The sequence below is a fragment of the Anguilla anguilla genome, chromosome 2 (assembly GCF_013347855.1).
Source record: "Anguilla anguilla isolate fAngAng1 chromosome 2, fAngAng1.pri, whole genome shotgun sequence".
In the NCBI taxonomy this organism is placed as follows: Eukaryota; Metazoa; Chordata; class Actinopteri; order Anguilliformes; family Anguillidae; genus Anguilla; species Anguilla anguilla.
In genome coordinates, this window is record NC_049202.1 from 43,288,569 (window position 1) to 43,305,052 (window position 16,484).

General features: G+C 42.7%; 1 protein-coding gene across 1 annotated transcript in view; it reads left to right on the forward strand.

Annotated features, from left to right (window-relative positions):
- Positions 1 to 9,441: 9,441 nt before the first annotated feature.
- Positions 9,442 to 16,484, forward strand: part of capn15 (calpain 15) — a 49,950-nt gene continuing 42,907 nt past the window's right edge. The window contains exon 1 of the mRNA XM_035398299.1: positions 9,442 to 9,620. Coding sequence (XP_035254190.1) covers positions 9,442 to 9,620 — 179 coding nt within the window. The remainder of the gene's footprint in view (positions 9,621 to 16,484) is intronic.

The window sequence follows — 16,484 nt, forward strand, 5'->3', positions numbered from 1 at the left end:
GTTAGTTTGCTTTCTGAGGTTCAGAGCAGTTGACCCAGGCAATGTGGGTCTGTAAATGAAGGGACGGAGCCATTGTGTGTCTTGACTGGGGATTCAGAACCAGACCTGCTCAGCCTGGAGTCTCAGACCAAATTACTGTGTTATTTGTGAACTTGTGGGTTTGCTTTTCATATCCACCTGAAACTGTGCCCTTTTGGCTTGGCACTTCTACATTACAGAGACAGTTGGTCTAAAAGGGCACGAGGACTCAAAGGTATTGCTCAAATCAAAGCGTTGTCTGCTTACAAGGGGAAAGAAGCAAAACTTTCTTTTTAAAAATGGACATAATTGTACATTTATGCAGAATCTGGAACCCATTCTATTTAAATAGTTACTTTTTTAATCCACTTACAAATGAACTCATCAGTAATATTGTTTAGAACTTCATAAGCTGGTTTAAAACCTTGATTTTTATTTTTACCCTCTTCTTAAAAATAGTTCATATTTGAATATTGCCTTAGCTGCAGTTGAAATTTTCTCAGATATTCTCAAATAGTAGGCCTAAAACGAAAATGGCAGATTCAACTTGTTGGTTTCAGTATATTGTTGTCTACACACAGCACAGTAGCTAGGATACTGCTGTCGAGCGAGCCGCTGTCCCAGACTGAAAGGTATGCATTAGCCAGCTGGAGCTACAAAATTTCAAAAGACAGTTGGGTGAAAGCTGTCAAAGCCTCTTCACTTTCCTGTGTGAAAGGTCACTGAGAAGAGCAAAGAGTGTGTTGTCCATTATTACAACCCAGCCCCTTCAACCCCAAAATGTGTGCACGCACTATCGCTAAGGCTGGAAACGAGCACATTCAGAAGGGTCATGTGTGGCCAGTACCAAGACCAAAACAAGAGAGCCAAGGAAGTTCCACAACCAAAAACGGGATAGACTGAACTCATTCCATACTGTCCTCATGCCACATCAAGCCCAGTCTTCAGTGGGAGTGAAGGCCAGTAACCCAAGCATGAGTGGCTCCAAGGGTGTATGATAAAGGTTTTTCCACAGTATACACGACAGGTGTTCAAGGATAATGATTTTTATTATCCAAAAATCCATTAAAACTGGAGTGCTAATTGTAAGGATTTCAGATTACTCTCCCCACTATGAAAATGGGATGTTATTTATTGGTCCTCAAACACAATTTAAATCCTACACGTACAAAGTGGGAATTTATATGATATGATTATTGCCATTGTGTTTTTTCCCCCATTATATTCACTCCACAGTCTGCTTAATTGTCACATTTACCACAGAAATAGCCTAGTTGTCTCCCCCCTTTTGAGGTCATTACCTGCCCGGGCTCACTTATGTCCATGAGAATGTATTCACTATTCATATTGATTTCTGTGTTGGTTGCAAAGAGAAGGTTGACTTTCAACAGCATCTTACACAGATATATTATTTCACTTATTTTCTTCTGGAGCTTTTCGATAGCATTGCTGATTTTCTTTCCAAAAAATAATTCCCAGGTGTGCTTAAGGATGATACGCATTTTACTGTCAGGACTGTATGGCAGTTCCAGAGGAGAAACTGCATCATACAGAACCATTATCACGTTAATAATTTGAAGAGTAACATTGTCATTTTTATCAGTGGCTATATCACACAACTATCTATGTACACTCATTAATAAGAGGACTCCAAATGAGTGAAATGTAGCAAATGTAAAGAAATATTGATAAATTCAGTCAAGCACAAATGATTGCAAGTGTTTATCGACAGCTATTGATAGTTTAAATGAAGTAGTCTATCAACAGCTGACACTGCGTTAAGCCAGTGTAGGGGCATGCGCACAAGAATGTAGACCCGTCATCCATCAAAAAGTAATCTACAGTATACTGTGCAGAAGCTACTCATTATTTTCAAAATCTTTAGCTTCCTTCAATTGGTGTATGCCTCCTGTTTAGAACATTCAGCAAGGTCCCGATGGATTTGTGTAAGACTGGTTCCAAAATCCAAAAGATGGTTGTTTCACGGATGGTTTTGTGTATATTTTATTGGTTGAAACTCAAAATTTGAGACCCACCTTTAATGTATACAGATTTGTCTGATTAAAATTATGCAGAAATAAAATTATCCCATATAATGGGGTTCAACCAGGAAAAACTTTGATGTAAACTCTTTGAACTAGGTGAGTCTATCATTAGTGGGGAAGGGGGTGCTTATAATATGCTCACATTTTAATCTAGCCCATTTACACAGCAGAGTAAAAAATTCAGCTTGAAACATTCACGTGGTAGACTGGCCAAAGATGGAAATCCTGTTGATGTAGGGAAACATAAACGACAGCATTGTTTTCTTCATTGCAAACCAGAGCATTAAATTCTAGAATGACAGATAAGGTTTGGATGGAAAGCACACTTCGATTTTTGATTTTCTTGTCGTTTTCAAAGTCACATAGAGGCAGGATGAATTTAAGATGGATAGAGCCCTAGGTGACCGCCCTTGTTGCCTATGCCTAGTACCATGTTGCCTATGCCTAGTTGATTTTTAGTTATTCTGGGGATCACAGTCTTGACAATGACTAAGGTCACCATATTTTTGTAAACCTTGCAACCCACAGAGAGTTAATCTTAAATTACAATCATTATCCTTGTAGGGTCACCATTGGCACTGGAATAGCAAATTCACCTGAGTAACCATGCAATTAGCAGTTAATTGAGACCCTCATAAAATAAATTAATTTTCCCAACGCATGGAGAGGAAGGTAAGCATATGGATGGTGCGCCCAATAAAAATCCTAGCAAAGCTTCCGAGTGCACCAGTATCCCCCTGGGGTACTGCATACAGATTGATCCAATATATTCTGCACAGCTTCAAATTCATCTATACATGCACACGAAACAACAACAGATAAACACTTGTCATAAACATCAACTCTGCTCTTGTTGTATGGAGGCCAACAACGAGTGGGAATCATTTGTCAGCGGGGCACAAGAGAGCTTTGAGCCGCAGGAGGATGCCATCCGCCATTTTCCGGATGCATTTTTGAGTGATTTTGAGTGGAAACACTGTGGCGCGTGTGCCATTTGCTAAGCAATTTCCCCCAAAGTTGACAAAATGATGAGAGTTTTTTGCATTGGTCATGAAAAGGTTGTGCTACACAGTGGTTCTAAGGAATGCAATAATGGAGCAAGGTTGAGACCTACCAATAAAACTCCCACCTCAGCCATGCTAAACAAGTGTGACGGTTGATTTTCTGTGGTATCATTCCATTCCCAGTCCCCCGATTTCTGTTCCACATTTGTGGACCTGGAAGTGGAAATCTCACCAAATTCTGTGCTGGCAGAGCTCTGGGAGCTGTTGAGCAACAAGGGTTTAGGAGCAAAATTGCATTAATCACATAACATGGCAAAAGTTGAAATGATCTGCCGGTATCAGAGTAATCAGGATACATGAAGCAAACCATAAAATACAACTAAAAAATGGATACCGAGCACTGGCTTAGCAGATGTACAGCACAGTGAATAAAAGAAATAGCCAACATATCAAAGCATTTAGAGCATTTGTGGAGAAACTCACAATATATTACAACTCAGATGCAATCCAAAAGAAACTGCATTTGGTTGAAATTTTGGTTTGGTTTGGTTTTGGTTGAAACAAAAAAAAGTTCACTCTCCCGAATTCTTGCATGTATGTGGCTGTGGTTGCAGACAGTTGGCCATTCCAAAATTGACAAAACTTACTTTTGTTTCCAGGCTTGGACAAGAACTGTTCTATTGAACTTGTCAATTAAAAATTATGTGCACAAGAAAACAGCTCTGCAGTGACACTAGGGTTGTTCTTGGACAGAGTTTAGAGAGTCTTTCCAGTTACTGTGCAGAAAGCAAAATGATGAATGCCCATTCCAACCAACCATGAAGAAAGATGTCTCTTCATATTGAGAAGATTTCATCAAGCGTTGCCACGCAATAACAGAGCATACTGTTAAAAATTGACCATGATATATTCGGTCATAAAATTTGAACCGTACATTTTCCTTTAATTTCAGTTAATCTTTTAATCCATTTAAATTTTTTTTTTTTTTGGTATAACTTGACAGTGTTGGTTCATTGTTGTCAATCATCATTAAATTGGATTTTCAGTGTGGATGTCTGGAGTGGTGTACTGTGGTCATTGTCCAACACTTACAATCAAAGCAGGCTCTACCGGCCTCATGCTGATGGACAACTGAAATTTAGGTGAGGAATCTGCTTTACAAAAGAGAGTGACCAATGAAACCAATGAGGTGTGTGGCAAAAAAAACTCAAATAGCTCAATGCCGACATTGTTTATTTCATGCAGCCTGTATCAAGGCTGTGAACACTTTTGGAGGGCACTGTAAACCAGGAGGGTAGTCATAAGGACAGTTTATCCAAATTCATACAAGAATGTCAGATTCTCATAAGCCAATGTGCTGATACCGATAAGGTGCATCCTGAAATTAAATTGTAGGGTAGTTTTTGATTCCTGCAGCTGCCATACATTTTATTGAATTTGGCATTCATGCATTGCATTTTGGAATGTTTTTCTATTCAAATTATTGCTCATTTCTCCAAGGTCCTTAAACTGATATCTGTTTTCCTAATGTCTGATTTTCCTAGTCTTCATAGAAACCAATCGTATTAAAGTGTTTGTAAGAAATACAAATTGTTATTGCAGTAAATTGTAAGAGACAATCATGTATTCATGCCCCCCGTACTGTTTGTGTTGTATATTTTATGAATGAAACAATAAACATTGTTTCGGCCATTGAAGGTCACTCGTGTTATGTATGAAATAGGACTGCTGATGTCAGGAGACAGGCCTGTGCTTCAGACCCCTCTTGCATTTCCCTCCCTCTCCCTCTGCCATGTCATCTCAGTGACATGTGACCTAAATGTTCTGAATGGAAGCCACCAACTGAGATGGGATCTCAGATTTGTAATTATGCTGTTGTCAAAATAATAACATCATTGAATGACCATAGTTTATGAGGACTGTTGGGTTTTGGGGGGTTGGAATCACATTTTATTATTATAATATATTTCCTCTTTTATGTGACAGTGTATTACCACTTGATACAATAAGCCAGAATTACAAGAGTAGACAATCTTCATTGCATATTAAAGAGGCTGGCATTTATTGCAAACTAAATCACATCCTGCTTTCCCCTTCAGAGTGACATTATAAAGATAATTTTGTCGTTTTCTCTGCCTGTTCTTTAAGGGCGCCGTGATACTTTTTTGAAAGGGGTAATACATCAGCCAGTTTTTAGTTATCAAGGGGATTCCTGTAGCTTTTTCCTAGTGGTAATTTGTACAAATACAAAGTTGTGAGTAATCGCCACTAATTGTAGTACGTCCTTTTCATTTTGGAGGCTTTTTTTAAACTAAAGAATCAACTGTTATAAATCAGATAAGGGCCCAATCACGCTTCTGTTATACAACACTGAGTCATTTTTCACATTGTTACTAGTTTTTCTCATGAAGAGACAGTGCGGTTCGCATGCTGGACCGCATGCTGCGTCGAGTGGTTACAGTTATGCTTACTCACCGCTGTCTTGTATTTGTTCATGTTGACTGCTTGAAACTGAACTGATCCACACGGTGTTCTTCAGCTGGGATGTATCATTTATCAGCCAACCGGTGAAGTGAAGTGCTTCACAGGGCACGTGAGCGCTCTGTGCACTCAATTTTGTTCTTCAACTTGGCCCATAGAGCATCTCTGAACGGTAGCCACTGGAACACGGTGAACACTGGCAATCACACAAAGAGCAATACAGTAGCCTACCGTGCATATTACAGTACGTGCCACGATCGCGGTGTAGTATAGCCTTTGGTGATGAGTTGCGATAGACAACAACAGTTGGAAGAATAAAAACCCGTACAAGCGCGATATTTTACAAATTAGAATATTGATTTAAGACTAATCCTAATCCAATAAAACAACGAATCTAGAATAATGCATATTAAATGGTAGGTTCCACTAGTGGATGGCTTGGATGGACTCACATAAATGCAATTTAATGTAGCCTAGTCTATATTGTACTGCTCTTAATTCCACCCCCATCGTTACAAACGTTTTATATGTGATATGTATTATATTTATATCGATTTCTGTGTTGGACTGAGGATGTCCTTGTAGCTTAATATGTATATTCCATTTTTATAATATCCAGCGTCACTGTGTAAAAGGAGCTATATATGCGTGACTGCCCTCCCCAGCTGCTCTCAATCCTGGTTCGCTCTTCTAAAAACCTCGTTGAGCGCATGCGTCCTGCTGACTCGCAGCAATCCGCTGGAAGGAGTAGATTGCAACTACGCTTGCTGCTATGAACTGAGGGAGAAATACAGACATGGAAAAATAGAAATACAATGCAATGAAACCACATCGGTGCACAGGCATACAGTACCCGTCATGGATCTGCGCAGTGGGGAGACTTGTGTTTCTGAAGCGGCGAGAGGGTCGAAGTAAGGGTGTCTCATAATATTAGCTAGTCAGCTAATGTTCAGCATCCTGTACGATGGAACTGTGAGAGGAAAGTCCGAAGCTCGAGCGGGCAGAAGAAAGCAAATTGGAATAATAAACAGAACACGGACAAATAAGCCATTATTAAGAAGTACTTGTGCTTATTTTCACATTTCTTTATTATATTTTTTCCCGTGTAGCCTATTTTACTGGCTCACGAGTTTCGGGAAAGTGGAAGACTGCATGCAGAACAGAGAGAATGGTTTCTTCAGTATCCGACCCAAAATGTAACGTCGCCCCTGGAGTGGGCTACCGCTAATTATATGTGATTGACGGTGGGTGAGCTTCTAAAACGTGCAAAGTGATTCATACCGCGTAACGCAATACCCATGTAGCAATTGAATGTTGCCAATATCGTAAACAAAGACGCTATAGAGTGTTTTAATGATTGACAACGGCAGAGAGAATATTCTTGATTTAAAACGGATTGCCAAAAACTTAAGAGCGGTCGTAGGCTTGTTTGACATAAAGAAACAAAAGTGTATATTCTAATTAAATAAGGGTCAATATTGCATAAAATGTGGATTACTTGTGAGGCTTATTTAAAATACGCGAGTAGGCTATTAAATAGCGCATTTCACGCGCCAATTCGATGCAGCAGCCAGTGTGTACCCAACAGTAGTAATCGGCGAGTTTATTATATCCCGCACTGTGCTTTTGAGTTGACACATGGGTATTTCCCCACACACGAGTTGGTCTTGTGAAGTGGATAAAACTGAAATAAAGTCGTGCGTTTAAAGATGGAGAACGGAGAGGTCTCACCTGCTATCTACACGCGACCCCGGTCTTTATCTGTGCCTCAGGACAAAGTGTCTATTTTTATCTGCGCTGTTCATGAAGTGTCCTCTATGTTTGTCGCTCAGTGCTGAAACATCTCAGTCGACACTATTATAATCATAAACAGTAGCCTGTGTTTACGTTTTGCTTTTGATTGTGTTCTAATGCTGTCACATGGCGTTATTGGAGCGGATGGTCCTCAGGGGCATGGTGTAATAGGACAAGGACTCCCTAACATGATTGCTTCAGTCCAAGGCTGAAATTACTACTGAAATGAGACTGTCATTTGAATGAGATTCGCTAATGCTCTGCGGCAGCTGTACAACGGTGCAAAATCCGGAAGGTGAGCTTCTAAACGCTTGTATCATAACGCAAATGTAGCAGCATTGTTTGGGAAAGGAACATCGTCGTTATTTCAGACGGAATGTGCAAGGGATCTACAATCTATACCGAGATGAAATTGGATCCAGTCTGAAAATAAAAACAAAACTTTGGACATCATTTTAAAATTTAAATGTAGACGTTTTAGGCATGTTTTGGTTTGACAATTGATGAGAGGCAGCTCTTTTTAGATTAATTGTAACCCGTCTACTGTCAGAAACTTGATTTTATGAAAATGCCAGTTTTTCTATTCTCCGGCTGTTTTCATTAATTTATTTTTACGTATTCATAACAGTAACCCAACATTTTCCAGTGTGTACACATGTCCTCTCCGTCTTGCAGTAATCGTAGTTAAGTGCACTTTGGGTTCATGTAGCATGTACAGCTATGTGGAACTTCGAGCTCACTGCTGCCCTTACAGTCTCTGCTAACGCTGACGAGCTATGAGAAGTGAAGTAAAGGCCAGCTCGGGAGGACAACGTGCACTTCCTCTGGGATTGAAAACGCAAGGGGAAGGATTGATATTCTCTTTGAAAGCTTGCTGGAGGCATCTCTGCATCAGCAGATTGGAAGCTCTGCTTTCGTGGTACATTTGTGGGTAGTAGGACATTCACCACAGTGGAGGCAGAGATCACACTCACACACCAAACTGGACTTTTTAAATGTAGGCAAAGAAGATTATCCAATGGGGCTTCAGAATTACGAGCAAGTCTAATGATGCACTTTGGGACCTTTAATGAACTTTTTAGGCACCATAACAGATGGAGAACAAGCAAACAAAGGAAGAGTATTTTTAATTCCTGGCCATTCTGGACTGTAACAAGATTTTACCAAAGGACTAGGATTTAATGATCAGTAATCCTGCCTGGACCCTGCTACCCTGATCCTGTCAGTCTGAAGTCCAACACAACAGAACCACAGTCGATTCTGTTTAACCCCTTGATCTATTGGTGTCTGTTCTTGTGTAGGGCAGATTGAAGAGGCTTAAGTTGTGTGGATTGAACGCGAGTAAAGCTACACCTGTAACCTTTCATAGTGCAAACTTGCTGTTGTAGTTGGCCTCCTCGTGGGTAGTTCCCCCAAATTCAAGGCAATGGTTCGATATCTTCCTGTCATGGGTAAGCAGTTTATCTCTGGGGGTCTCTGGAAGGCAGCTGCACTGAAATGACTGGACTGAACTCTGACATCAGCTAATGTGGAGTTCTGGTACGGAGCTGTGCTGCTTCACAGCAGAAGGTATTAAAGGATAAAAGTGGCTTTTTCCCTCTTCAGGGTGGAAGGTTTGGCTTCAGCTGTCCCAATATTTTTTTTAATTTTTTTTTTTTTTACTTTGTCAAAGAACAAAGACATTCAAAACTAGACTTCCTTGTTTGGTGAAACACCTATCCCGGCCTTGAACTTTAATCGCGTTTAGATAACAGGTGCTTTGAATGATTTTTTTTTCCTTTGATTTATTTGTTGTTGGAATTTTTGGTGATAGCGTTCACCAGGCACGGAAGGGAGTCCTTTCTGTGGCATTGCCAGAGGAATCTGTTCCATTGGAAATGCAGCGTCTGTGGAGTCAGATCTTTCTGAGCCTTAGCGTGTCTGAGGATAGATGAACAGGCTTGCTTCTCTGTCACCTGGGATCTCTCGCTCTCCAGACCTTCTGTATGTGTGAGGCTGCTGTCAGAAGTGCATTAGTAGTGCTTTCCCCGGAGAGACAGAGGCTAGAAGCAGGCTACCCCCAGGGCCGGCTCTGAAACCCCCGTGACCCAGGAAGGGCGATGGGGAGCTCGGCGTCTTCTCTCACCGCAGAGACCGAGTCGGATCACGGGTTCCGCAGCACCCCCTACCCGTCGTCGCCCCCTATGGGCTGGCTCAGGAACAGCCACAGCAGCCCAGTGTGGGGGACCACCTTCATTTCCCGGCAACAGCAGGCTCCCATCCCGCACCGCGAGCGCAGGTAAGCACCCATCTGTCCGACTTCAGCCCCACCCCCGCTGCCGGGCCGGCCCTTTGGGTCCTGCTGAAAGGTGCATCCTGAGGTGCACCTGTACGCGCAGTGTGTAGCTGAGAGTTGCTTCTGCCGATGATGTAGGGATTTTATCCGGAGAAACCGCCGTCGGTTCCGCGTCACCGGTGTAAGGGTGTGTGCTGCTGCAGGAAACTTTGCATGGAAGAAAGGAAGGGAAGCTCGCTGCTCCTTAAAGACAAACGTACAGTCAGGTCTGAGTCTGAGCGGCCCGCCGGTAAGCGCTGGCGACGAGAAAAACCCCGCAGTGTTCTGTAACAACGGGATGAATATTTCATTTTAACACCGCGGCTGTGAGAACGGGGCAGGGGGATTGATGGGCCCGGCTGTGCCAGTCTTCTCCCCCCCCCTCTCGGGTGCGCTGTGGCGGTCCTGGCCGTTTACCAAGCTTGAACTCCTGACCGTAATTTCCTCGCCTCCGCCGCGCTCGGATTGGATCTCGCCGTCGCGTCAGAGCGACAGCACCGGGGGGATTGATTAGAAGTCCCTCTGTAGTGCAGGAAATTCTTTGGACCATTACCAGATGAAATGGCTTGTGATTTTTACGCGGTTTGTTCCTTTCAGGAGACGAGCAGAAAGCTTTTGTTGACCTTTGCGGTAAAGCGTACGCTAACAGATGGGCTGCCAATGTACAGATGGCAAGAATGACGGAGCAAACCGCCTGTAATTAATAGAGTTGTAGTCCAGTGGCCCATCACTGATTTTCTTTGATAAAATGCATGGTTGGCTTAGCCGCTAAGCCTGTTCATTTCCAAATTGCTAACAAAATTGGCCCGATCCACATCTAAAATCACAAATTCTTTGAAGTCCATTTATTCAGTGTCGCTGACTTCTGCTGTTTTCGACTGCGATCCAGACAGTGTCGGGATCACACTATGCGACTGACCCCTTCGGGAGTTGCTAACGATGTCGCCCCTGGGCTCATCTACAGGCTCTGGACCACCTTTAAAACGCTGCCTGTTCTCGCACTGACTCTGCTCTTCTACCTCACTGTGTAACGTAACCACCATAGGTTACCGTAGGTCACAGAACTCAGTAATGCTACAGAGCCGAAGGTCCACTGTGAGTCAAGCCCCGATAATAGAAACGTTCTCTTACGCAGAACAGAGAGGGGGGGACATTTTGTCTGTCTTTATCAGCCCTGTGTTCCTGGAGAGAAGATACATGAAAGGAAGTGGATATTTGGTTCATGGTCAATGTGACTCCCAATCTATTTGCTTTGTTTTGTTTTGTCTGATACAATATCGAGTTGCCGTTCTCTGGAGGTCATTATTTATCCTGACTGCGCCGGAGCGTGTACATCTCCCTGCAGTTTACTCTTATCTGCACTTCATCCTTTTGGTGCCCTTCTATGATAGTGCAATTCTGTGCATGTACACACACGCTGGCCTTTCTGGTAGTTTGGCAGCAGTGATTCTGCCCTTCCGGCTCACTTAAAGAAAGGCCTTTCCGCACGCAAGATGAGCGCTGCGCGAAGCACACGCAACGGCGGCTATTTTTAAATCTTAGGGAGGGAGACTTTGAGCGACAGGGGCTGAACACTGAGGTGTAGCATCAGAATAGAGGCTTTGTTTGGTCCCTTTCCTGCTGGCACTGTAGCATTTCAGATAAGGAAGAGCGTAGTGGTGGGGAGTTAACAAGGACGACGCTGGGCGGAATATCTCTGAAAGGAGACCAGAGGAAAACGCCTGAAATGTTTCGCTGGTTTTGTGTGCGGATCTCGTGTGCCATAGACGGAACTCCTTGAGTGTTTCAGAAAACCTCTTCCGCTGTGTGCATCCCCATAGCAACAAGCCTCCGTTTCTGTCGCCAATCACATGCCGGCCTCAGTTAGCTGCGCAAGCTTGCGCGCACACACCCGTGCACACACACACACACATACACACACGCATGTGAAAGCACATACACAGACACACACACACATACCCGCGCGCACACACAAATACACCCACACATAACCGTGCCCACGCACACGCACTCACACACACACGCACGTGAAGGCACGCGCACACACACACACACGCTCACATACACATATGAATGTACGCACACACGCCGGTGACTGTATCTGCCCACACACACACACGCACGTGACAGCACACACACACAAACACAGCATCTCACAGGGTTGCTGTTGCGAACAATGTGTAAAGGCACACATTTCTCCATGAGTCTAATGGGATTGGCCAAGTCATAGAGCATGAAATACAGAAACAACAGACTGTTGTGAAAGCCATTTCTGTATAATGGGTTAATTTAAGCCAAGCTGATTCCTGAACAAAGTGTGAGCATGCCTCTTTTCGAGTCACTTTTTATGGTTTTCAAGGACCCGAAGCCAGAGAAAACAAAAGACTGTTTGTTTAATTCTTCAGCTTGTTTTTTTCCTACTTCCCTATAGTAACTAATTAGTAATTAGCCTTGCATTGTGCCTTTTTGGTTTCCAGTGGTTTTGAACACAAAAGTTTAATTTTAACCTCTGTTGTGAACACTTAAATAAATCATTGTTATTTTTTACCAGTCTTGCAAGCACCCAGTGCTGCCATAAAACAACATTAACAGTCCTCAGCAAAGAAAACCTGGAGTTCCGATAGCCCAGTGTGCTTTACAAGTTTTCCGAATATGAGCCTGTAATCCTTTTTATATTCATCTGTGAGAAACCCGCGAGGGTCTGAGCGCTAGTTTCGAGCTTTACGGGCTGAATGAAATTTAACAAACCGCTCTGTTCCTGGAACAGCGTTGGCTAATCCCTGTCTGTTCTTCGTGCCTTCTGCTGTTGTGACCCGCGATCCCCCTGCAGAAAGGAAACACTCCACTCTGTTCCTTTAGCCCTCGCCTTCTGAAGTAATCTGAGGCTGCTGCTGCATGTAATGCTTTTGTGGGTAAACTGAAAGAAAAAAAAAAAACCCCACCATGGCTGTAGATGGCAGAGCAATTACAGGGCCTAGCGGCCCTGGTGTGCGTCTGCTTTAGTGGTTGCAGAGGCACGGTGGACCTTCTTGAGGTGTTTGCCTGCGTCGGCGGACCAGCTGTTCTCCGTACTTCTGGCCCTCTCCACTCTGCGGAGCGCCAGGTATGACCTCGTGTCTGCGGAAGCTTCCGCACTGGAGACGCTCAGAGGTGCCCCCCAAATGTCTGGGTTAACTTGAAGCCTGGTACCTTCCCGTGGCTCTCGTCCACTGGCTTTCCCCTTACTGGGTTGTGGCTGGGCCCACTGGATTGGGCGGACTCACTTCACTGGCTTTTTATGTCCGACGTGCTTCAGCGTTCGCATCTCTGGGGCACTCATTTATCACTCTGGTGGGAAGCCATTAGACTTATAGATATTCAGCGTCGCGTGTTGGCATGCCGCTGACGCTGAATCGCACCCCTATTGGTTCATTTTGTGAGCGTGCTCTGATTTCTAAACACGCTCGCCAATTAAATATGCTTGTAATGTTTTTTTAATGTTTGTATAATTACACGTTTCTGAGATTCATTTCTCTGTGGCATTATGGGGATGAATAAAAGGCACAATATGGGTACTTCCTTAAGAAAATAAACACCCAGCTAGCTAGTGTTTATTTGATTGGGTATGCATTATTCAACATGTCACGCACAATTTTGTTTGTATGTGCTTCATGCGTCCCACTAAATACGTGTGCTGTGATTAAATTTCAAATAAGTTGCCTACTGTTTTCTTTTCTGTTCTGTATTTTACTAAGTCACTTAAAGTTACAATTGCAGTTCACATGTCCAAGGATAACTGCGTGCGAGGTAAATTACTCATTTTAAAGAGAGCAGCCTGAGGTGCCCCGTTAAACGCGATGAGATTCTACCGGTCTTACTCTTGAAAATAATATTGTATTTATGTGTGGCTTGTTTGGCTTCTGTCTTGAGCTGGGTTTCATTCACAGGAGAGGAGTGAACCTGCACTGCCCAGTCTCCACTTGGGGCTTGGGTCCCTTCTGATACCAGAAAGCCTTCAGGCTCCCAGAATTACTGGTGAAACATGCAGTGTATGGCCTTTCTCAGCCCATATTGGGGGCAGTGAATTTCAGATCATTGCCAATTACTGTACATTACATTATTTTACATTGCCAGTGGTCGCGCTAGACCATGGAATACTGGGCTTTTGGAACACAGGATATTTCAAAATCTGTGTTTTACTGTACACTAGTTTACTTGTTTTCTGTTAAAAATGGCTATTTTTGCCATAAAATACCAACTCACAATAATAACACAATACTTGTGTTTCTTTCATAATTTTATGATGACACTTATAACAGAAGCGGGAGGAAATAGGCAACAAATAATGTTTTGGCATTTTGATCAATATGAATTTTTGCCACAGAGGCTAATAATAAAAATAAAAACTCTAGGAGCGATTTCAGTTTTAATTTACTGATGTTGGGCAAGTTAGCTAGAACGTGACATCTCGTTTTTGACTTTTCATACAAATTTAGCGCTTTTTTTGAATCTTGCAGTGCTACCAACAGCTGTGTCAATATGATGATCAATAAACAAAATAGATGTCAGACACAGAAAGATGATTGGCTCAAAGAAGCAGGAGTAATTATTTTGGTGAGATCCTTTGGTGATAATCTTTACTAAAAAAACTGTATTTATAGTGCAGTGTATTTTTTTTCCTATATTTTGGCTCTTTTTTTCTGTGTAAAAAACTCCGTATCCTGAGTTAGCGTGACCAGTGATTACGTTACATTACGATCCATTACAATATATACAATACAATACATTACTTTACTAGCAAAGAAGAAGTCCAGTGCGCTTCAAGCCCGCTAAATAAAAGAGGACTGGGTAGGGGCTCACCTGCCAGGACAGTCGAACTAGAGTAAAAACTCCTTACCCGGAAGCTTCTCCCAGACCAGACAGGTTTCTTGACTCTGAGGAAGATGTTGTAGAAGTCGAAACGTGAGTTCCACCCTGTTCATTAAAACAGTGTCTTTTGCCCTGAGCAATGTGTGCTCCAGTGTTCATTATTCGGGCCAGTCCTTGTGAAGATGTGCAGGTGAGGAGTTTTTATATTACTTTACAGGCATTTAGCAGATGCTGTCATCCAGAGCGCCTTGCACAGCTTTTTGCATTTTTTACATTGCTTCCATTTATACAGCTGGATATGTACTGAAGCAGTACAGGTTAAGTAGCTTTCTCAAGGGCACCCCATTATGCTACACTCCTGTGAATCTTGGCATGGCCACTTGTACGCAGTATCATTCTACAGCTTAAACAACAGGTCATTGTACGAGTCCTGCACCGCTATTTTCCCGCAACCACCAGCAACCGCCTTGAGTTGCATCACGCAGCAGAACATTTACCATCTTTGAATTTTTCCTGAGGGTGAATATCATTGTGGTTGTAGTTTAAAATGACTTATTGTAGTCCTGTTAATCAATGTGACCAAGGACCCATTTCTGACATTGATTTATCAATTAATTGACTCCCCTTTTGCCTTAGTTATTACCTCTGTTACGCAGTCGTTAATTACGCCGTAGACCAATTAGCAACCCCGCGGATTTTGCGAGAATGCTGATGTCTAAATTTCCTGAGCTCTAATCGCGTGATGCACCGGGCTCTGGAGGCACCGTCTTCGGCATTTTTGCGATTCTGCTTTTGTGTTTGTGTGATTATTATATGAACGATGTAAGTGGGAGAGCGAACGATGTGGAAAAGTGCAAGCCATTAGAGCTGAATTGCAAATTGAGCTGGTGGGACCACGGCTCTGAATCGCAATTTAAAGTTAGCGAGTAGAGTAAGATATATTGCCGTGCCCCTCAGGTATTGGGTTCCTGCTCTCGACTAGGACATTATTCAGAAGGTAGGAAATGACAGGCGGGCACGGAGCCGTAAAGTGCACTGCTGCGTCGCGTGGCGCATACATGTTCATTACGTGTGAGCCTTAAAAATGCATTTGGGCTGTTATTGACGGAAGGAGTAAATTATAGATTACTTCAGTGTAAGTGCTCATGTTTAATGAGATGGGGGGATGTGAGCCTAAAGTATATGGTTTTGCTCTTACTGGGTAAATCATCAGAAATGCAGTCCCCCTAGAACGATTCGCTGCGGTTTCTCGATTGCATATGAAATGGAACAAACAATAACAATTAAAAGTTTTTGTGTGCACAAGGGCAGGAAACATAGAGGCACCATGGGAAACCCTAGTAAATGAGTTATTTTAGCAATAGGAGATGTTGTTATAAAATGACTGTAAAGGCACGTAAATGTATTCCTGTTATCAAAGACTATTCACAGACTCGTGGTCATATAATTACCGAAATGGTTTCTGAATGGCTTTTAGGGCTGTCAGATTGAGATTTGAAATTTGAATATTCCTCCAATAGGAAATAAAAAACATTTTTTTAAATTGTTCAAATTAGTTTCAAAAAGCAATGTTTTGAAATCATATGCGCACTGAATATCTAGCAGGCCTGGGTTCCGAAACATTCTCATTTGCTTCAGAATGACAATTTTTTCCACTGGTGCACAGCCAATGAGGTACTTTGTTTTAAAAAATGACCGTCATGTTCTGCTGGTGATGCATGGTGATGGTGTATGGAAAGTAAGTGCCACTGCCGGTTGACCAGAATCATCTCCTGCAGTGGAAAGCCATTGCACAGCTGCTGTAACACATGCATACCTGCCTATGCCAGGCACTTCTGTTCAGGCAGAGCATATTTTTTCCTCAGTAGGGAACATTGTAAATAAATTAAAAAACATGTGGCACTTGCCTCTAACCAAGTGGATTATCTTGTGTTTTTGGCAAATGATCTCTAAAAGGATTGGGCTAATACAGACAGCCTA